The following is a 23752-nucleotide window of genomic DNA, read 5'->3' as shown; positions in this document are numbered from 1 at the left end:
TTTCCGTTTTTTATTTAAATATGATAGTTTTCTGTAGATGCTGCTGCGACTGTGTTTGCAGTGCCATCATATATTTTCTGAATTAAAGTTTCCTCCCGTCCACATCATGTCCAAACTGCTTCATCGAACCAAAGCACTGAAATCTCTATTTCCCTCGTAATGACGGTTCAGTGGTTTGACTTTAATTTGATATGTTTGGGTTAAATGAACAGAGAGACTTGACAATACCAACTACGTTGACAACCCTAAAAATTCAAGACAGGATAGCCGTTCAAACCAGCTCGGAAGGGAAATGAATTTTGTGTGACTGTGCAGATATTTCATCTCAAAGGGCTTTAAAGAGACTTATTTTAAGAGAGGACTGCGTGAGCATGATAAATCTTTACTTAGGGTGAGGGTGAGGTAACATCTGCCTCAACAAAGAAGTACTGTATACCTATTAATGTGCCACTGTCAAATGTTTCCATATACAGAGTATAAAGTTAAAAGACATTTTCTGCATGGTATAAAACATTCAGTGCTAATCAGACACATGGAAAATCATCACTACACCAAACATCCTTTAGCTTTAATATTCAAAAAATCAAAAGAGCCACAGTGATGAACTGTTAGTGCCAATTTTGAAGCTCAAGCTAACACAGCAGCTAGGATTTCCTGAAAGATGAGAGTACATGGTGGAGCTTTAAACTGACTGTGAAACGCTGTTTTATACGGAAGCCCTGAGAGGCAAGTGAGGAAAAACAAGGAAGTGGTCATGTATTTTCTGACTCAATTTAATATGAATTTTCCTTTGTTATTTATGGCTTAAGAACAAATTTAAAAAGGAGCTACAACTTTTGTTTTGTCATCCCTTAAAAAGTGAAGTAGTCAAAAAAGGAAAAAAAAAAAGTTATCTTTTGCCATCTGAAAAACATTCAGGAAAATAGTTTAAAAGTTAGAAAAGTGTTTTGATATTTTTAACTATCTTTGGTTTTAACATTTAATTGCCACAAGAATAAAGAATAGTCAGAATTATTTATTAGCTACATTAACATGTAACATTTATGATTTTATTAGACACATTAGAAATTTGGAAGAAAGCAAGTCCAACCTTTTTCTGACACATTTTCACTGACAAAAACAGGTGTTGCAATTTTCTTTGTTTTACTCACTTGCCTCATGAGGCCCCCACACTTTAAAGATGTGCATAAAAGTGCACCAAACTGTAGGATCGTATCTACTGTGGAAAATTAAAATCCTGAAGCTACTAAAATAACCCTGCTGTACATTTGCTTTGATTAAAATATACACTTTAAAGACACTTAAACTGAAAAATCAAAATGTTGGCCCTTTATCTAGTTTTACAACAATAACGTTGGGATGTAACAAAAGAACCTGCCATGCCGATAGAGAGATCATGATATGTATAAATTAACCCTATATAGATAATCTAGATTGTGTTGAAGTGAGGGCAGTTTAATTTACTCTTTACACTATCTGTGATGTAGTTTGAGATTGTTACAGCAGCACATCACACACTGTAGTCTGAAGTAAACAGAAACAAGTAATGCTACACATTTTTATGGAAGTAGATGGCACAGTACAAGAGTCCCATAATAGTTTATAATTAGTAATGGTGACGAAAAACCATAACAAAGTTTAAAAAAAAAGGATCTCTGTAAAAAGAAAATGAGTACTGTATTGATTTGACCCCCAGGCAGAGGAGTCTTGCTTTGGCGTGGTTCTATTCTGGTCCTGCATAGTTCACGATGAATAAAAAGAGAAACCTAATATAAAGCTGTGAGGGAATATTCACATTGTTGACACATTAAACAATCTTTTACTCTAAATTATCAGGACGGAAAATCTCTAATCTAAATTATTGTGGTGTTTTATAACAAGAACTCTGTTATTTTCAAATACACACCTTTGTCCATTGAGTAGCAAGAAGAGCAGCCATTTAGGTTTTCATATTTCCTAAGATAACAATTTTAAAATATCACACATATCTAAAAAACTGAGCCTAAATGAGCGTTCCAACCGTTATCTGTGTAAATAGACGCTGTTTTTGACTCTGCTTGCAATTTATCTCTGCATTTTTTGGGCCACGAAAAGCAAACTGAAATGACTAAATAGTATAGCATAGTAAAATATATCACAAATTAATACACCAATTATTGAATTGTTTGCTCACATGCCAGAAAAACGTTATCAATAGCTTTCCTTTACAGAGAGGATGAGGCCTTGAATAGTTCACATGTTCAAAAGATGATTCAAAGTCTCACTTCAAAGATGAGAGGACATTATAATGCATAATTCTCCCATTAACTGCAGACTGAGCTGTTGGGAAATGACATGGCATACAAAAACAAGAACTTGTCACAAATAGGAAGTAAAAAGGGAGGCTGAGTACTACAATTAAATATCAAACTTGAGATAAAGTCAAGCTCATTTAAAACCACTGGTACAAACCACAACTAATACTTGCCATCAGTGTGTCTTTACATTAACATGAGGAGAGTATTGAGATCAAATAGTGTCCAAACACGAGCGTACAACAAGGCATTACACATTTTTTTTTTCTTTTTAGGCTTTGTTACACTGTGTAAATAATATTTCAAATAAGCATACCTTGTCATATCTATTTTTTTGTAGAAGAAAATATGATGCACATCAGCGGGTGAGAACTGAGTAGTGTGAGAACTGAGTAGTGTAGGGTCTGCCTCAGCAACACATTAAAACACGATGTAACAGACCAATGTCTATGTGAGTGATGGGAATCTTCTAAATGCTAGAAATTAGTTTAAAAATTTAATATCATAGAGCCAGGAAATATAGAGAAAAACATATATAAAAAATATATGTATGAATAAATATACCTATATATTGTCATGGAACCGAAATGGTTATATGAGTATCTATATTTGGGGACAGTACTTGTTTTCAAGAATGTACAAGTTTATATCCTATTATTTTTATATTCATTTGTTGCTTTATATTGTAGCAGAATCTAATACAAAGTAAAGATTTATGACGTCTGTCTGGAGGTTGTGTACAAAACAAAAGAAAATGGTGCACCAAAATGTTACTGTACTGTATATCTCACTGTCTGTTACACAAAGACTGACACAGAACGATACAACAAACTAAAGTTATTATATCAGTCTTTTTTTGTGAATAGCAAATGTAATTAACTTTTAATGGGGAGTGTGTTCTTTCTCAAAAGAAGTCAAAGTGGCTGCTTTTTTAGTGACCCTACTTGTTCAAATATGACACTGTAGGTACAATGATGTTACTCCTGCAGACTTGAGTTCAGCTCCAACGTGAAACTAACAGTCTGTGTTGGCTTTTTAAACTCTTGATCTTTTTAAAGATTACATCTTAACTAATAAACCATGATTGTGTTAGTTATGTCATATACTATGCCATGGCTATGTAACTGATGTAACTTATACTGTTTATTTAAGCTAATTATAAAATGTATGCTAGACTTGAGTAGACTTTGGGTGCCTAAACTGCAATCCTTTGTGCCGTAATCAACCAGTTTATGATTGTGTCACAGCATAAGAAAAGATTGTCATATTTTCTTAATATTTAACCAGGATAATGCTAAATTTCTGCTTTTTTGAGAACCCATTTTAACTCTTAACGGACTCCAGAAAGCTTAGCAAACCAAAATTATACTAATGTGGTACCTAGATCATCGTATTTTGAAGTGTAGGGTCACAAATAAAGCCGTCGTACTTGATGAGTTAGAACCTGTTGTTACGAGCGTCGTTTACCACTCCTTTTCTTTATGTTGATCGATTCAGCTGCCTTTGCAGTTACACATTCATCTTTTTTAAATGTTCTTTGGCATGACAGAACAGTGAGAATCTTTTATTTCCTACTATGGTGCTCTGTTTCAATTTGTATCACAGCCGAGAAACAAACATGTATAATCATCTAATTCACAAACTGTGCAGATAGAAATGTTTCACAGCGTATATATTTACAGTATGTATGTAACAGACACAGTGCTTCATGATGCTGCTTTCAACTGACAAAAGGGGATCCAATGTTTGCTTTTGGTTTCTTTCTTGGGTTATGAAAAAGCATGTTTGAGTTAATGTGATGAACATTTTGTTGCCTTTTGTTTAAAAGTGGAGGTTGAGCATTGCAACAGCTGCTAAGAGTTACTCCAGACATTGGTGACGTTTAATTCAGTGCCGTACATTGCCAAAAAAAAATGTCTTATACATTCTGACAACTGGTGCTATTTAAAAACATCTGTGGTGCTTTTTTTTAAGTTAATTATTTCCTTGCTTCAGACAAAATGTAGCTACACAATCTTGTACTGTACTGTATTGTACTGTAGGTTGCTGTTTGGCCAGTAAGTCATCATTGGACCTGTTTCGGTCATGTCTTTGGATGGTTTATTTTGGCTGCTGTTGTTTCAGGGAATACACAGATCAGATAGGACAAACATTGTTGGGTGGCAAATTTGAAAAGCAAGGAAATTTAATAGGATATTTATTTTAATACACATGTCATAATGATTTTCTTGGGAATGAGTTTACAATTTTCTCGTTAATTTTGGTCACAGTGCTTCAAAGTCTGATGTATTTGTTGCAAAATAGTATCCACACAATGTGTTTGGTGCTGAGTGACCACATATGCTCAACTTGACTTTTGTATTGATTTTGTATCAGGTCAAGTATGCATACTAACACCCCCTGCAGGTACCCTTTTAATGTACAGTCAGGTCAGACAGTGGGAATATTCCTCTGAAATCATGCTCAGGGTGGAAGCATAAGATGCTGTTATATTCAGGTTAAAATGTGTATAAATCATTTATCATTTTATTCTTTTCTGATTGGCAACTGAGAAGGTACAGGACATAGAAATCAAAGTACATATTTGATACTAATGAGCCGACAAAAGTCAGTAGCTGTGGTTTCATTTCACCACTCTCCAGCTAACATTTGCTGTTGTGAGTTAACTGTTGGTACCCAAACTGCTTTTTGGAAAGACATACCTCTAGATTACCATCAATTATCTTTTTAGTTAGCTTTTATCCATTTTGTTTGTAAAGCTACTTTTCATGGGATAGACTTGAAGTTTTTGGTAACATTACTGTTAGCTATAAGACAGTTAAATAAAACTAAGCCTTGAAGCCTCTCCCATCATTTCATGTAACAGAATGAACGTCAGTGATAGCTAGAAAGTGGTTGAATGCTAACATAGCTGTTGTTTCTACAACAACACCAGACATATGTCCAGATTTTCATTATCCATTGACTTATCAGAATTTAAACAACTTTTAGCTTACATTCCTTGACATGGTGTAGACTTGACATTTTGAAAGTAACAGTAACATTAACAAGGAGTTAGTGAGTTATATATTATTTTGTCATGCTATGCTATTAAAAGGAATGTTAGCTTTTTTCTAAAGGTAGCCAATGGATCATCAACAGGCAGTGTTGTCTTTATTTGAAATAAGAATAGGTGTTTCCTCCAGATTTTAACCATCAAATATCTTTAAATACGATCAGTTGTGAAAAGGTTAAATGATCACAATTTGTAGGATTGCCTTACCTTCCACAAACCTCAAATGGAAAAGTGAAACATTACAAAAACATTAATGCTCTGCACCCTGAGCTTGACGTCAGAGGGAAATGGTCGCAAGGTGAGTGAGATGAGTAGCACTGGTTCTTTTTCAGCCAGACTACTCCAAACATACCACCCCTCAAAGGTTGTTACTTAAAAGGGATCTGTGGTGTTGCTATGTTTGAAGACCAGATATATTGTGTAGTAAGATACTATCAAAACTAGATTAAAGTTTTGCTGCAAAGACTTAAGTCAACATTTTAGAGCGTCCATGTATGAAAACTTTCCGTTGGAGTACAAGTTAAATCTTCTGTTTTCGTTCATAAAAATGCAATACAAGTGTAAGAAGAACAAACAGAACTCATTGTTTCCTTTTAATTGTTCAGTCTTCCTGAGATATATACAACTGGTTTAATTTTACAACAACAAACATGTGAGTGTGTTCACTGTAGTCACAGGCATAGACAACTCAGTACCTCAAAACGTCTATGGAAATCTACAATACACTTATGTTTCTATTTTGTTGAGTTTTATATTTTTTTCACCATCTCTGAGAAGTCAATGCTCATGATGCTTTTTATATTTGTTGGCACAAACACTAACAAGAATGTATGGCTGTTGTAATTCCTACTCACCCCCACTCTTCCTAAAAATTTAAGCTTTTAAAGCAACTAAATTGAATTGTCGGTTTTTGTATTTCAAATGTCTTGGTATGCTTGTTGTAGTTGTATATTCATAATGGTGTATATTACATCAGTTTTTATTTATTAAAATGTTTAAATTTTCTAAAAGGACTTTTCTTGTTATTCAGCAAAACTGATTCTGATGTGTTTAAAAAAGTTCTGTTTAAAACCACACCTTTCCTTTTTCGTGCAGGGCGTTCCATGGTATTACTCCTAATATTGGCAACATGTTCCGTTTTGTAAACAATTGATTGGTTACAAAACTAATATTCCATAACTTTATCTCATGTAGAAAGGTGGGGCAGCCCCTCAGTTCATGGTAGAAATGAACACATTAATGTTTATTAATAATAAATCTCCAACCAAAGTTTGTGAATTCTCAACCAGGGATCTTTTGGAGAAGGACTTTTAAATTTAAGGGTTTTGTTAAATTTTATAACACTATAGAAAAGTTAGATATTTAGTATTCTATTCTATTTAGTATTCTATGTAATATGAAGCTCTTACAATCTAGCACACTGCCCTAGTTCAAACTTCTACAATTCTACAATTTCATTTGGCAGACGCTTTTGTCCAAAGGGACGTACAACACAAGCAAGAATTTAGACTGGAGAGAAAAACCTTAGTAAGTGCGACAAAGTGCTTCAAGTTGATTGGCCACAGGTTCTGCCATCTAGTGCCAGAAGAAGTGCAAGGTTTTGTTGTTTTTGTTTGTTTGTTTGTTTGTTTTTAAAGATAATGTAGCCACAGCTAATCACAACAAATAATTCAAGTCAACAATATCGTTCAACATTCAACAGCATTCAATATTCAGTGCTAAATATTAAAGAGCTGTGTTTTCATTTCACTGATTCATTCTACCCCTGAGGAAAAAGAGGAGAAGGGTCAGGTTAAGTGCCTAAGTGTTCCCTGAACAGTTGAGTCTTCAAACATCTCTTAAAAGTAGAAAGGGACTCTGCGGATCCTAAGGAGTTAGGTAATTCATTCCACCAGTTGGGAACAACAGAGGAGAGGAGTCTAGCTAGAGATTTAGAGCCATGCTGGGCTGGGAGCACCAGGCGTCTTTCACAGGCAGAGCGTAGTGGGCGAGAGGGAGTGTAGACCTGGTGGTGAACAAACCACCAAGGACTAAAAAGCTCAAAGTCACCACTTTACAAAGCTATAAACAAGAAACCAAAACAACTGATCTATTTCAACTTCACTCAGACCATCACCATGGTCTTACTTCTGCCTATCTTCAAGACCATAATGTCAACATGGCCTTGCAGCATATAGAACATAGAGGGAGACGGCTCTGGTCCTCTTGCCTTTCTTGCCTCATCCGAGACTGGTAAGTGGTGCTTGTTTCTAATCCGCCACATTACAGTGCAGGTGCCTCGTGTCCCTGCGGATTCTTAGCTGGTTGCTCTATTGAAAAGAAATTGCTACCTTGTTTTGCCATGGGGGGCATTTAATAACTTGCCTCCCCCATAGCTGAGTTGGATTACGTACTCCTCAGCTTGTTGCATGCGGGTAGGATAATTGTTAACACCTGTTGTAATTTTCCCATAGCCTGTAAGTGTTTAGATGAGTATCTGTGTAGTTTTGTGTTCTTTGTTTACCTTATTAATTCATGTCCAGGGGTGGCAATTTAAGTTGAAACAGACAGCTGAATTAAAGAGACATTTAAGTTTGTGATTGTTCCTTCTGTCGTGTGCAGTTAAGGTTTCTCAGACAGACAACCCTTCCAGACAGCATGTTTCAAAGTGATTATCAAAGTGTCCTTGCCAAAGCTGAGAAGTCTCTCTGTACCAGAAAATGTGTGCAGTGAGCTTTTAGGTGACAGGTGTTGCTCTGCAGGCCAGCACCATTCATTTCAATCTGCTTGGGGCCCTCACAAGTATTGGATCAGGGACCACAGGAGGTTCTAGATAGGATTTGTGGGGCTACTGCCTGGGTTTGCTCCCATCTCAACAGCTGGGAGAGAATTGTTTAAGACCCTTGGGTACTGGGAACAGTCACAAGGTAATACAGGCTTCAATTCTGACAGCGGCCCCCACCTTTTCCGGGGTCCATATGACATCAGCAAAGGACCCAGTACAAGCAACAGTTCAGCAGAGGGAAAACTAAACTCTTCTATAGGAGGACACAATTGTCAAGGTAAGTCTCAGCAAACAGCATACTGGGTTTATTCGACATACTTCCTGGTCCTGTAAAAAAGAAAGAGGGCTTCATCCCATTCTAGACCTGAGGCAGCTAAATGTGTACTTAAGGTTTTGCCTTTCAAGATGTTGCAACCAAAACACATCCTGGAGTCAGTAGAACAAGTGGAGTGGTTCACCAGCATAGATCTCAGAGACGACTATTTCTTTGTCCCTATATTTGGAAGTTGGAAGTTTCTACGGTTTGCCTTTTGGGGTCAGGCTTACCAGTTCAAGGTCCTCCCATTTGCTCCCTCTCCGTCCCATAGGTTTTCCAGACAGGTAGTATAAGCCACCCTGGCACCACTCACCACTTCAGGAGGCAGGGCTCAAAATCATGCGGTACCTGGACAACGGGCTGGTTTGCGCTCCTTCTTGGAAACAGGTGCTGCAGGGTATAGCGACTTTCTTGGCCCACATTTAGTCCCTCGGCCTCAAGATGAACTTCAAGAAGGGCAAACTCAAATCAAGGCAGGAAACCATTTTTTTTTGCTGACGCTGAATTCTCTAACAATGAGAGGATAGCTTACCACCCCCAGGGTATCCAGGATTCTTGGAGCCCTTCATGAAGGCAAATGTCTGGAAGTGGTCCGTGACGTCACCCATCTGTTTCTGTTTCTGTTGAGGCCAATCCTCGGCGGGAGACATATTGCTGCTGTCGAGCGATTGTGACGTAAAGAGGCGGAGTTTGAGCCTCCTAGCCAACAGCTACAGTGTTCCCGTCTGTCAATCAAGTCAGATGTGCCTCTCATTGGAAGACTCGTAATCTAAATATCTTCAAATATTAGAAAAAATTTCACCCCCCTACAGTGTGTCCCGATCGAAAAATGAGCTATCCGGACTACACTTGTCTTTTGTACCAGGCTGTAAACATGTTTATTTCTGCTGTAAAGATCGGCTTTTTTCGAATCGGTGTGTATGTGGTTTCTGGTACTTCCTGAGCCAGCCTCAAGAGGATCCTCGATGAACTGCAGTTTTTAGCACTTCATCATTGGACTCATATTTTTAGACCGGAGGTTGCCGCCTGGGGCGCCGCTAAATGAGCGAGGAAGAAAATTTGAAGATGATAGGAAAAACAATATTGTTTTATCTAATTTAATTTTGCGGAGTGATGCCAGTAAACATTTAAAAGCTTGTGATTCACTTTTGGTTTTTGAAAATAATGGTATGCAAATCAGTTTTCGAAGTCTATAAGTGTTCATGATTTACTTGTTTTTGTTGTTTTTCCTTACACTTTGGAAGCTGTTAGCTTAATTAGATAGAAAATGTAGGCTAGGCCCAAATAAGTATTTTGTTTTTGCCTTTTCAGTCATCACTTAATACATTACTGTTGCTTTGTTGAAAGAAAATTGTTGTGTTATATAATGACGATGAATAATGATGAATAAATTATATTCTTTTTAAATTGTATTTTTTTATCCCTGCTAAATATCAGTGTTATTACCATTTTATTAATGTTCTTTTAGAGGTTATTATTATTTCAAAATAAAGGAAACCTGTAAAACATAAAGCTGGATGTCAGTTGTCATTCAGTATATGTGATGTGATTGTTGGAGTTGGTTACAATAAAAGGGGCACCAGTTAAAATATTGCCTCGGGCACCAAGTCGGTTAGCTCTGAGACAGTCCACAACCTTATCTGCTTTTAAATCGTCACTCAAAACCTTTTTATATAGAAGGCATTTATCCACCCCTAAATCGTGGTTTTTGTTCTGCGTTCTGATGCCCTGTTTTGCTTCTTCTTTTTTTTCTCTGTCTGCCCCGTTCCTATCTGCCTTGTAATTTTCTGCATTTTTGCCGTGAAGCACTTTATAACTTTATTAAGAACAGTGCTATATAGATATGGTTTATCATCATCATTATTATTATTATTATTATTATTATTATTATTATTATTATTATTATTATTATTATTATTATTATGCTGTGCCTTCATTTTTTTATTCATTCATTCATTTACTTACTTATCCATCTACTTCCTCAAAAATAAGTAAGTCTTTTTTTTTTTTTTACTTAATGACTTGTTTACTGTTTTACTTATATGTGGATCAACTTTCCTTTCTCTCTTTATTAAAATAGTTTAATAGAGGGCATTGGGATGGATCCAGTTTTACAGATTCCCACCCCATCCCAGATGGTGGCGACAGAGCGCCAGATCCGTGTTTTCTACCCTCTGTAAACCATCATGAGGAAAAAGAAGAGGTGAAGGAGGAGGAGGAGAAGTTCTAACTCCGTGGACTTCAAACAAAGGTCTGGCATCGTTAATTCAGCAATTTTACCTATGTTCTAACTTTAAGTGTTTCATTAAATACGACTTTTTCTACCGTCAGGTGACAGAAGAGCTGCTGCTGACAGTGAGCTGTAGATGTGACCTGTTAGTTTGTCTGAACAACCTGCTGCTATCTGACCTGCTAACTAACGGGACTCAGCCAACTGGATCCTTACATGAACTGACTCTGTGCAGGTAAACAAAACTTTATGACACTTAACATGTAAAAACATCAGATCAAATTATATCCCTTTAAACTACATGTGATCATGTTCAACTCACCTTATGGTTATGATAATGTCTTAAAGTAGCCTATATAGGATAATGTAAAAAAAAATAAAAATTGAAATAATGTTTAAAGTGACTAAATATGTATATTATCTCCTTAAAGTTAATGTGATAATGTTTAAAGTGACTAAATAAGCATAATGAACCCAATAAAGTTGATGTGATAATGTTTAAAGTGACTAAATATGTATATTTATCTCTTTAAAGTTAATGTGATAATGTTTAAAGTGACTAAATATGCATAATAATCTCCGTAAAGTTGATCTGATAATGTTCATAATGACTGTATATTTCCAATAATCCAAATCAAGTAAATATGATAATGTTTTGAAAAGTGAGCATCATGGTAATCTCCACCAAGTCAATGTGATTATGTATGAAATATTTGATATTTATAATAATCTCTAGAAAGTAAAACCTCAATTCCATAAGATTAATTAGATAAATAGTGAATATGTATTTTAATCATATGGTCCATTAAAATAAATGTGATCATATTAAAATGACTATTTATAATACAATTTAAGGTTTGTAAAGTTACTTTGATATTGCTAGAAGAAAGAGTGTGTTAAATCCTATAAGGTATATATGATCATGATAAAAATGACTGAATATATATTTGTATTATAACAATATTACTAATGACAAACCTATTGTTACTTATCATCCTAAAACCTTCATTAAACACCTGGATGTACTACATGTGTTCAGCAGTGTTTACAGCAAGCACAGTCATCATGTCTATTTCTTAAAGAGAGATGGAATACAGATACTCACATTATCAGAGTTACCTGTGCAGGTGCACCATGACTCTTCCTGTAGTCTCTAGTTTTCATTACAAACAAACAGAGAGGTGGTGTATGAAGTGAGTTGGAGGTGTAATCAATGTTTTCTGTTAAAGTGTTCCAGGTAAAGATCACCTCGTGTCCACAGGTAGATGTCTCAGGTCCCAGGTCAGGACCCGGCCTTTATGGAAGCCATCAGCAAACACATGAGGGTCCCTGAGCGGCTGAGTGTGGGGGTGGGGCAGCAGTGGAGGAGGGATGAGGAGGAGGAGGAGACCAGCAGGAGGCAGGAGAGGTTTCCTTCTGCTATCAGCATGCAGGTCCCTGATAGGCTGACATACACAGGTGAGGCTCTTGTATGTGAACAGGTGTACAGATTGAGGGGAATATATTCAACATAAATTATGACGTTAGATATTGGACGACAACCCTTTTTTTCATGATGATGACAAGCTAAAATACATCACTGATAATAAAAACTCAGATGAACGTATGTTTTGTTTTCATGTGCGTCTAACCCTTCCAAATACAAACAATACAGTCCTGTGACAGGCTGAGTTAGTTAGTTGAGGGGGGGCAGTGTTAGCTACGAGTGAGCTGTGTGTACCAGCTCTCACCACCTCCATGTATCTTTCTCATTTTCATTGATAATATTTAACTCCAGTGTGCCTTAGTGACAAAGACAGCTAACTACAGTGACGTCTGTTTAATATTTGATGTGTGCCGTTTTTATCTGCACCTGTCACTGCAGGTACATTTAGGGACAATCGTAAAGTGCTCAATTATTTAACTTAAGACATTACACAAGCACGAGTAATACCAATACCAATACCTGATAGACGTCGTGAATTAATTTAAATAGAGAATGTCTTGATTTTAATCAAGACTAAAACTAACAGGCGTTTTCATCTCGAGACTAAGACTGAATCTGAAATAGATGTTTGTTTTTCTGTCATCAGTGTCCGGAATTTGATTGGACAGCAGCTCATTGCATTAAATGGAAACTAATGCTGTTCATTGTGAATCTGACCTGCTGACTGAGTTTAGCTTTAAACGTAACTCTCCTCATCAGTCAGAGAGGTCTCAGTGTGAAGCTTACGTCCCATCACAGGGCAGCCTCCAGCTTTTCGTTTGAAAATCAAATACTGATGGTGTCTAACTCAGAGACTAACTTTTTGGACCTCAGAGGTTACATGATTTGTGCTCTTACGAGTCTTATTAAATCTTCGTTCTTTTTTTTTTATGTTATCACCTGCAGAAGCCCCTGATATGAGCCCCTCTCCTCTGTTCACCCCCAACAAACTGACCCTCTGTGGACCCCTGAGTCTGGATCCCTGTTGGGAGAATCCACAGGGAGAGGTCTTCCTCAGAGAAGCCCTGCAGGTAGGATCACAGGTGCTCACCCTGTTAGATTTAAAAAATCTGATTTGCACTGAGAGATCTTTTATGTGGGGCTATCAGAGAACTTTTCTAGGTCAGTTTATTCAGTCCTGTAAATCTGTCTGTAATGAGGGCTTGTAGATCATGTGACCAACTCTGCTAAGTTTGGGAATGTCAAATCTTACATTGGTATGTTTTCAAGACTCAAATTCACGGCCTTGTCTGACCAGCTTTACATGGTTTACAGAGATCCGGTTGAAAGGTCTCTTGTTTGTTCATGATGAGATGCTGGAAGTACACCATCATCAGCAGTGCGGGTCAGAGGTTTCCTCCTATGAGGCCAGCTTTATTTAATGTGAGATCTCACATGTTTGGCTTTGCATGGAAAATCGTCAGCTTTGAGGACAGCTTTCAAAAGTAACCTCAGAAAGCCGGTCTGCACAGGGGAGAGGTGTAATTCCCTCAGGTGAAGCTGGCTTTGATAGAGCAACATGTGACCTGTGGTAAACAAAAGCCATGATCAGTTTAGAGCTTTAAATGTCACAGTGCTGAATGAAGTAAACAGAGAAGATCAATTAACTTGTTGTTGCTATGACTGAATCACAGCCGTGCTGATATTCAGTCTAACAGCACTTTTTCTCTAAGACATAAACTCTATCAGATTCTTCTTCTTCATGTTCTTCACACTTTTGGCATGGAGTTTGTTTAGGATGATCTTAAAGTTTTCAACTTTATCCTGGAGAGTCCTGGGATACCCTGGAGTATCACTCATGGATGGCATCATTCAATTAGACTGATGAATTAATGCAAAATGCTTTATTGTCAGGACACAGGGGAAGTCGGGATGAAAATTAATGTGTCACTTCTTGTCCTAAGAAAAACAAGGAGACTGCATCCCCTGACGTCCAGGAGTCTACTCAAACATTTTTAACAGAGTTTGATTTTAGACTTGTCCAAAGAACAGATTTATTGTATAGAAATTTGAATGACCGCATCCTTAGATACCTCCTTTTATTTACTGTGCAGTTCCTTTTTTCGCTTTCTTTCCATCATTCTAAAAATTAGTATTGATATGCTTTTCAAAAGGATATGTTGTTACCTTATATGGTCAATCAGAGGCATTCCTGAACCAAAACGACCTTGAATGTGCACAAACACTGGTGGGCTTCGCACTCATTCACGTTCAACATTTTATTTGTAAGGTAGAGTGTAGAACATGTTCTACACACTGTTGATAAATCAGAGCCATGAAGTCTAAAGAGCAGTTCTATATAGCACATATTGTTTCTTAAGGATGTTTAAAAGCTGTCTATGAATCTCTTTTCCTTCATGACAGAGTCCCATTCGAAGATCTTACAGTGATCAAAGTTTTGGAAGGACACCCCCCGGGACACCAACGCATCTCAAACCCGCTCTGACCCTCCCCAGACAACCATCCAGTCTGTAAGTACTGCACACCAGATAAGCACACACACTTCATTCAATAATAATACCACAACATCACTTTTCCTGTATTAAATCTCAGTACCAGTTTTAAGGTTGTAACACTATGATATCTATACTCTGTTACTGTGACACTTGAATTTCTCCGTGTGGGACGAGTAAAGGAATCTCTTATCTTATCTCTTATCACCATACCAGTTTATATTGGGGCTGTCAAAATTGGCCAGTAATTACTTTTGATAATTTCCTCTAGCAGCTTCATTAACCAATATCTGCTCATTCAGTACAGAAGCAGACACTTGTGTACACTTTCGCTAAATGATATTCAAAGAATTGTGACCAAAAATAAGTTTTACTTTGATAGATAATTTACAATAAAGCGCTATTAAAACGGAAAACAGAGCTACTTACATCCTTGTCACAAGAATTACCAAAACACCATCACAAAATCAAAAAGGCTGAACATATTACTCCACTGTTAGACCTTTAGACCAACAGGTTATTGGTCAAAATCACAAGACAGTGTATGTGAAGCAGCCAGTACCAATCTCTTTTTTTTCGCTGAAGGAAAAAAACACATTCAGAATGCAACAAGGATCAAGGGGATGGACATCTGGGCAGTGTGAGGATACCCCCTAGAGTGCCTCCTGTTATAGTTATTTTAAGCGCACGTCTTGTTCTCCTTTGCCTTGAAGGAAGTATGTGTTCAGATAACTTGCTTTGCTAAGCATCATAAATGCTCCTTTTCCTCACTATAACGCTTCTCCAGATCGGTGTTGATCTTGGTTTTCATTTTTGTCACTGTTGGTGGTTCGTTTGGTGCTTGCTTGCTCAAGTGAGAGAGCAGAATGTGTTGAGAACCTCTCGAAGTTGTTGTGATTACATGTGAGTAATTACGAGGATAAGTTTGCATCTGTCCTATTAAAGAGTAACTAAACCCTTACACCACGTGTTGTAGCTGAAACCTGTGTATGGGTATTTTAGTGTTGTTGATCAATACCATAGACTGTAAAAAAGATGGATAGCGTTGCTCCGCCTTTTCCCGTTCTACGGTTTTGAAGCCAAAACACCCAGTTGGAATGTGTAGCCGTTGTGTAGCCTGAGTCTGCGCTGAAGGGAATTTCTGTGTTGCCACGGTCATTTCTGTGTTGCCACGGTAACGAGCTCCGCCCTACAGCGTACCGTCCCAAGACCCTATTGGAGTTTCTCTCTACGGCAGCTGTCAATCAAAGTGAATCCGGAAGTAAAACCCCGTTTCTTAAACTCTAATAACTAACGAAAAAGAAACTTTTCAGAAAAAAGAGGCCTTGAACACAAAACAGTTCAATAATAACTACATATCAACACAACATACGGATGTGAGAAACATTCATACCACGTGTATTTATTTTTTTAAGTTTGACTGCAGCCCCATTCAAATGAATGGGGGAAACTGAGTTTTTGACCTATACTGCAGCCAGCCACTAGGGGGAGCAGTTTTTGTGGAAGCCTCAGTTCCAGCCCAGCGATCGGACGTCCTTTTTATTATAGTCTATGATCAATACATTTAAATCCTATCATTTGAGCACAAGGTATGTCAAATCCTCAGTGTTTTAGAAATATGCAAAGCAACTGCCTCTACAGGTTGAAACCCACCTACTGCAAGTGAATTTGCTTTTTATGTATGTGGGGCTAGCTTTCTTCAAGATATCCTAGAAACCCATGTCACCCCACTCAGCAAACTGAGGAGTGATGTGGAAACTCACAGACTGAATTCAACTGTAGCCATAGTTATTTAGTAGCCAAATACCTGTTAGCAGAGGTTGTGAGCAAGCAGTTTCAGGCAGCAGTTTGGTTGGTAGATTTTCCAATCTCAGGGAGCTGGTAACTTAAGTTATAGGTTAGCTTTAGTTCATAATGTTTATTCTGAAACGTATTTACTTGTATGATTTAACATGACTTATTTAGTTTGAGAATTTGTTAGTGTCTTGAATGGGTCAGCACTGTTACTTCCCTGGCTGCAATAGCACTTCTTCTCCAAGAACGACCCCGGGTGCAGGTCTTTCCCTCTCAGGACCATCGAAAGGAAGTCGGTGTTGCTCTGAACAACTTTGATCACAGTCAATCTGTTAAATCTGTTTGAAACTAACAGACAAGGCTTACATTAAAACCTTTTGAAAGTCAGACGGTCACTCTTTACTCCGAATCTCTATCCTCTGCACCTCCTTTTTTCGGTATTCACTCCTGGTCTCTGTCCTCTGCACCTCCCTGCAGCCGTAGTTCGGGCCGTGCCCTCCTCCAGAGATCTTCCACCCAAAGCAGCGACTCTCAGGCCCCATCCCTCTCCTCCAGCCACAGCAGCGACTCTCAGGCCTTGCCCCCCTCATCCGGCCCTCCCAGCTTCTTGTCTTCTCAATCCTTTTTGCAGACGGCCAGGGATCTGGGCCTGCAGGCCTCACAGCGCCTCCTGCAGGCAGTCAGCCAAAAATACAGGTCTGAGTCACTGCATGTTGGAACAACTCAAACAACCTCAGAGTTATGAAGCTTTTCATCTTCTATTTGTCTTTGAGTTCTTACAAAGTAAAAAGCTGCATGACATTCTTTCTTAAACTTCCTTTTTAGAGTGCTTGATGGGAAATGTAGTCTTTGTGTGAAATGTCCCGCCACAGCAAACTACACATCTTTAAACGCTGAAGTAGTATGATGCTTGTTGCAGTAACATAACTAAGCAGTCATGTGCTCTGTGTTACCTTCAGGACTTTGTCATTTAACTTGTGTATGAGTGACCTATCATAATCCTTTTATCGGTCACCTGTGTCCTTTTAATGCAATTATCATGTCTGAGGAGCATTAATCCTGAAGCTTATACAGAACTAACATCCAATTACTGCTGTTTTGGTTCCTGGCCACCTGCATCACAAATAGATTTAACCCCCCTGCATGTTTACATCTTATTACTCCATTGACTCTCATATTGTGTCTGATCAGGGGATGTGATGGAACCTTGTCAGGAGTCTCATGTTATGCTGGTCCAGCTGTGTGTAGCTGCTGTGTGCCTGACTCTTGCTCCACTAACACATCCTGTAGCTCTGCAGCTTTACTCACTGATGCTTACTGTTCATCGGTCTGTTAGCATAGCTCAGCAGTGAAACCTGTCTCAGCTGTTTATCTGTACTTGTCTCTGTATCTGTGCGTTGCTGCAAGGCAGACGTTGAGTTTCTCTTTGTCTCATCGGTGCAAAGATTTAGAAATCAAGAGAAGCCCCCAGCAGCCAGGTTAATGGGCGAGGGTCCTGCTGCAGCACAGGTGGAGCTCAGCAAGAGAAGGTGACTGAAAACAGACTGTGTGTGTGTGTGTGTGTGTGTGTGTGTGTGTGTGTGTGTGTGTGTGTGTGTGTGTGTGTGTGTGTGTGTGTGTGTGTGTGTGTGTGTGTGTGTGTGTGTGTGTGTGTGTGTGTGTCACTCACAGCTACACAAAGTGTGTTTAAACAGCTTTTCATGTTTGATGTAATCAGTGTGTCCTTTAGTACAGGTAGGCTTTATCAGTTTTACATATTGGAACTTTATGAAGTGCAAGAGGAAATGATGGGCTATTTTTATTGTAGAAGTGAGTATGTTTCTCTTAGCATGTTTGAAATTTGGGATTTCTTGTTAAGATAAAATTTTTGGGCTTTTAACACCTTTATTTGGAGAGGACAGTGGTTTGCTGGCTAAGCCAGCTCCAATTTTGGGCTTTTGTTGAAGATTAAACTCAGTTTGACATCTAATTTCAAGCAGCTGTGCAAACAGGTCATCATGCCTGCAACCAGTTTATCCATTGAGGACGAGTTCACGTTTGAAAGTTAACCAATTTCCAATAGTCAGTGCAGTAGTGATCAGCTAGTGGAGCTGCAAGATAGATATCCCACCCTTTCCTCTAAGCTCACATTTAACTTGTTGATAAAATGTCACAACTCCCTCAGGGGGGTCCAGTCCACAGCAGAACAGACTCTTGTGTGGGTTTGAAGCAGACACTCGTGGTCATAGAAGCTCAGTGACTCTTGTGTTAGTCCTCATTACATTTCCTCTTACCTCTCCTCTTATACTTTGATTACCCAGTGCACACTGCAGGAGCCTCATTTGTCAACAGAGCTGCCAATCAGGGTCTTGAAACCCCCTTTTATAGCATCATATATCTAATTCCAACAAAACCAATGTCGATAGAATGAACACTTGGACATAAATCAGCATAACTATGATGACAGAAACCATGTTTAATAATAAATGATTTGATAATTGAATTAAGAGTTTTATGTATGTTTGATCTGTTAACATGGAAGAGGCAGGCTTATGAGCTCTACTGCAGCCAGTCATCACGAGGAGCTCTGAATGTTTTGGCCCCTTCATTTAGGGAGCTGTCATGCTGCCAATCACTTCTACAGACTGTGATTTTAAATAATTTAGTACTGTGTTTTCAGAATACATCTATGAACAGGTTCAGGAGACTGAACGATTGGTGTGGTCTCTGAGTCCATCAAACAAGATCAACACTGAACATCGTGATAAATGATGTTTAGGCCTGTGTGCTGCTGCTCAATATAATCACATTTAACTAGGGATGCACCGAAAATTGCCCAAAAGTGCATTTTCGGTTTCCAGTCGAAAGACTTTTATCACCGAAAGAACGCGGCCGAAACAGAATGTTGTGATAACGCAAGCAAAAACCGTGGCCAGTCTGGATAAGGGCCAACATGTCTGCATCCGTTATTCCTTTAATTGCAGCACGAAAGAGTCTTCTAAGCAAAGAGGTTGAGACGGACCACCGAGTGAAAACAATGAAAAGTACACTCTTAGAGTCTGATTCAGATGCTCTGCACTTCATCGCGACTGTACTTGATCCGGGTTATAAAGATCATTACTTGGATGTGGGATTAAAGCAGCACGTACGAGAAATGATCCAGGCTGCAATAGATGTGGGGAACCTGCTTGGAGAAGTGCATAGCGCAGGAAGGAGAACAGAGCGCAGAAAAAGGACTGGTATCTCTGAACCAGATGAGGGGCACACCCTCTATGTCTAATATTTTCAATGAGGTCCTTGATTTTGGTGAGGTTAGTACACAGTCATAGCCATAAATACAATGGTAGGGGAGACCGGAGACAGTTGTAACATTTTTGACATTTCTGTCTTTAACTTTGAGCTCTTTTAACCCAGTGTGTTCAAACTGCTATACAAACTAGCTTCAAGTGTCTGCTAATAAATGGCCTAGAACATGCCTGTGCAACTCAAACAGAAAATGCATGGCTTAATCTTAAATCCAAGGAGTGAAATGTTACAACTGTCCCGGTCTCCCTACTAATAATTGGCATAATAATTTATCGGTGTTTCGGTATTCGGTTTTTGGTTTTCGGCCTTGGTTTCCTCATTTTCAGTTTTAGATTTCAGTCAAGAATTATCATTTCGATGCATCTCTACATTTAACTACATTAGTTCTCATTTAAGGTCAGAGGGATTGGTGAGTTCACTGAAACAAGGTGAGTTTACATGAAAAAAACCCAGCTAAATATTAACACTTTGATCAGAATAAAACTGCCGGCCTGATCGGAATTTAAATGGGAATACAAGGGGAGGTGTATTCCTTTTTGTTTTCTAATTAAGCAGCCATGTATTCCGTCATTCTGATTGCATTCTGTTGGCAGACGTTTTGCGCGTGTATGAATAGGCTTGATGGGCAGAAACAAAGAAACGATGATCCCTCCAACAGGCAGTCAGCTTCCCCTTCCTAATTGTGCTGCGCTGCTATGATGTCAATTTGGTGAGCTACAACATCAATGTAGTATCTGCTTTGATGATATCAAGGGTATGAGCATTTCAACACAGTCGGAAAGATTTGAATCAGAAAGTGGTCAAGTAACACCAGCTGTAAGGCTGTAAATGACTCTTATAAAGACAGGCGTTTCATGTCACCTCATGTTTATATGTCTTTATATGTTCAGCTACTGACTTTATCCCAACCCATCTATCAGCTCAACTGTGTCTGATCTCACCTGTCAGCCGATCAGAGGTTCATTTCACCTGTCAGTATACCCGAGTCTCACCTGTTAGACTCACCTTTCTCAGTCTCTTGTATCAGACAGTGAAGTGTGTTGTTGATTGTCGGTGGTTGATCTGAAGTGTTGCTTTGTGAATTTTAGAGTTCAGTCTGTCCCAGTTTGTTTTTCTGAATCCTGTCTGTGGGTTTTTGTCTTCAGGATGATGGAGAGCTGGAACTCTGAGGAGGATGGAGGTGCTGCAGTCGAGTTCATTATCCTCAGGAGACAGGTGAGACGTCTGTCTGTTGTCTGTTTGTCTGTTGTCTGTCTGTCTGTTGTCTGTCTGTCTTTCTGTCTGTTGTCTGTCTGTCTGTCTGTCTTTCTGTCTGTCCCTGTCTCACAGCTCTGTTCTCTTTGCCCAGGCCATCTCTCTCTGTATCTCTCTTTCTCGCTCTCTCTCTCAAGTTCAGTGCTGTTATTGCCAAAGCAGTGTACAAAACAGTTCTTATAACTATATGACATATTTTCTAGAGTTACACTGAAAATACACATTTTTACAAAACAGTACAGTCAATCAATGTATAGTCAGTGAATACAACACAGTTAAATAGTAGACGGTTAATGAGCATGACACAGTTAAATAACAGAGTACGACTCACACGGCTCCTCTGTATTAGGCTCTATAACATTGTGTGTGCCTCTACTTTAAAACTGGTGGTTAATTTTCCATACATTTCTGTCATGTATTGTAATTTATTTTGGCGATGTAGTTCCTAAACTGTTGAACACACTCCAGAACACTCCTTGGTCCAGTGTCCTTTCTAGTGCCTCCAGTGTTTCTCTGTTGTAGAGGACTCTCTTTAGCCTGATGATCTGTTGATACTGTTTTACAGTCTCATTGTAGTCATGGTGTAAAGTTTGTTCATGCTGTTGTCTCTGTTTTTGGTTTGATAGCTGTCTTAAATATTTATTTCACAGACCTTGTGTTTATCATTTTGATGATGGTTTTTATAAGCTTTACATTTAAAGCAGCTTTTAGGAAGATTTGGTTGATGACTTTTGTAGTGTGATTAATGCCCTCAGAGTTTTGTTGGTAATCTGAATTAATGAACGTGTGGATTGCAGGTCTTGTTTCATTTGAATTTAAAGCTAGGGTTGGTAGTCCCGGAAAACTGGCCTGAATTTGAATTAAGCATTTCCTCAGGACTCCTTCTAACCCCTCCCCCCCTCCCTTCGGAGCTCCTCCAATACGACGCCCCCGCTCACATGCACAAGCGCCGCTGACTTGCAACCATATGATCATGACTGATTTCAAAACCGGTCCTCAGCACATCGTTTGTGTTTTGCACTACATCAACTCATGTCTCACTCAGAAAACACCGAAACATTATCATAGTGAAAGTTGAAAACACAAACAAACATGAAATGAACGCGCAGGAGGCGGGCAGAACGACAGGACGGGATTTAATTGGTTTCATATTTTGGCTCCCAAAGGCAGGGATTGGTTGGTGTTTACCCAGGTTTACTCCGGCTGTAGATAGAGGCTTTTTTCACTCTTTTTTAAAGATCATTTTAACCAATTTAACAAAAAGTGTATCTAAATCTGACTACCAACACAGGTTTAGGTCATACAGTGAACTGGACTGTATTAATCACATCTCTCATGTGTTTTCTTGTTTAAATGTTAATCTATCGGTGATCTGAAAAGTTTTTTTTGCTCACACTCTGAGATGTTATACTCTATTACACTCTTCCCAATAGCTTAACAGTATGTGAAATGTCCCAGGCTGTCTCAGGAGTGTATAGACTCAGACGCTCTGCAAGGAGGAACTGACTCTGGATGAAACATTCATTACAATGTATTTTTAAGTGAGTGATTGTTTCAGGGACACGTCGGTGAATACTCTAACAAACAGGTGAGTTTTGATCTCCTGGTCACTGTGACAGTCCGACTCTACTGTCCTTTGCTGTGTCTTGTCTATTTGTCTTCTCTGTGTTATCCTGTACGAAGTGGTGAAGGAAAAGCTGCTGATTGTACACACTGAAAACGAAAAACTCTCCTTACTGTTTTCTCCCCCACTCTCCATCTCTCTTTCTTTTTCTTTCTGTCTCAGGTGATGAAGATGAGTCGTCGTCTTGCAGCTTTGGAGCGTCACAGCGCTGAACGGAGAAATGCTGAGCTGGTTTTGTTTCTCTGCTGTTGTCCGCCTGCATGCTCAATGTGTGGCTGTGGATACGCAGATAACACACACACACACACACGGACACACACACACACCAAAATGCAATGCAGCTTCTCTTCTACTTCAGGTGAATATATAACTGACTACATGTTTACCTGTCAGTCACATTATGAGGCTCTGTCACACCTGATACACCTGCATACTGATGTCATTCTGCCTCATGCAGTTGCCGTGGTAACATATTAAATGTCACAGGAGTGTTTTTAAAGATGAATCCTAGTTATTTCATTCAGTCTTTGTGAGTGGCTGATGGTGAAACAGCACAGTGTTAGACATCACTTTGAACTGTGCCATTCATCTGTATGTAGATTACATTGTGCATATGTTATTGTCTGTAGATAAATATGATATTAATGTATGTTTATTTAATAAAGGAGTTTGTTTGTGAATGTTTGGTTCTGTTGTTTCTGAATGTGTGTCATCACTGTTAAAGAGAGCAGAACGACTCAAGAGGTGATCCTCACAGGTAACACAGGAAGTCAGAGGTCAGATCCAGGTGTGTTCTCTGTTGCACTTTGAGCTGGTCTCGCTGGTTTATGTTAGCGGTGTGATGTGACGGATCAGAACATAAGTACTAAAGCAGACTAAACTCCAGAAACAGCCCCAGGTCTAACCTTTGATTTATTGAACAAAAGAGTGATGTCAGACATCAAACCAACATCCACAGAGGAACAGACTGGTGCCTCACCTGTCTCCAAAGGATGATTAGACATTTTATCAGATATGAAAAATTAATTTATAAATCTAGAATGAATCAAACTATGAGATGAAAGTTGCACAGGAACAGATTTATCATCAAAACATGGTGATTGTACAGCAATGATACATTTACATACAAAAGATACAAAACAGGAGTCGCTCTTACAGCTGCTGAAAATCTGACACCACTTCAGTCTTTCATTCTCAGTTCTGCCTGAAACAATCATC

The 23752-nt window shown here is 38.7% G+C and overlaps 1 protein-coding gene across 4 annotated transcripts; it reads left to right on the top strand.

Moving 5' to 3' along the window:
- Positions 1 to 10552: 10552 nt before the first annotated feature.
- Positions 10553 to 23214, top strand: LOC117813286. 4 transcript variants are annotated; one of them, XM_034684421.1, is made up of 9 exons: positions 10553 to 10680; positions 10761 to 10894; positions 11921 to 12117; positions 13031 to 13155; positions 14489 to 14595; positions 16849 to 17067; positions 17817 to 17900; positions 20802 to 20871; positions 22697 to 23214. In XM_034684421.1, the coding sequence occupies exons 3-9, from the start codon at positions 11925 to 11927 to the stop codon at positions 23009 to 23011; spliced, it is 1113 nt and encodes a 370-aa protein (XP_034540312.1). In that variant the 5' UTR covers positions 10553 to 10680; positions 10761 to 10894; positions 11921 to 11924; the 3' UTR covers positions 23012 to 23214. The 4 variants fall into 4 exon arrangements, with proteins under 4 accessions (XP_034540312.1, XP_034540313.1, XP_034540311.1 ...); XM_034684422.1 differs by having other exon boundaries at positions 11897 to 12117; XM_034684420.1 differs by having other exon boundaries at positions 11889 to 12117.
- The last annotated feature ends 538 nt before the right edge of the window (positions 23215 to 23752 follow it).

This window comes from Notolabrus celidotus, chromosome 5 (genome assembly GCF_009762535.1).
Source record: "Notolabrus celidotus isolate fNotCel1 chromosome 5, fNotCel1.pri, whole genome shotgun sequence".
In the NCBI taxonomy this organism is placed as follows: Eukaryota; Metazoa; Chordata; class Actinopteri; order Labriformes; family Labridae; genus Notolabrus; species Notolabrus celidotus.
This window is presented reverse-complemented; position numbering and strand designations above follow the sequence as displayed.

Coding starts and splice junctions, on each gene's coding strand:
- LOC117813286 (XM_034684421.1), top strand. CDS start 11,925: ATGTCTCAGGTCCCAGGTCAGGACCCGGCCTTTATGGAAGCCATCAGC. Junction 17,068..17,816: donor GCAGTCAGCCAAAAATACAG/GTCTGAGTCACT, acceptor ATCGGTGCAAAG/ATTTAGAAATCAAGAGAAGC. Junction 17,901..20,801: donor GTGGAGCTCAGCAAGAGAAG/GTGACTGAAAAC, acceptor TTTTGTCTTCAG/GATGATGGAGAGCTGGAACT.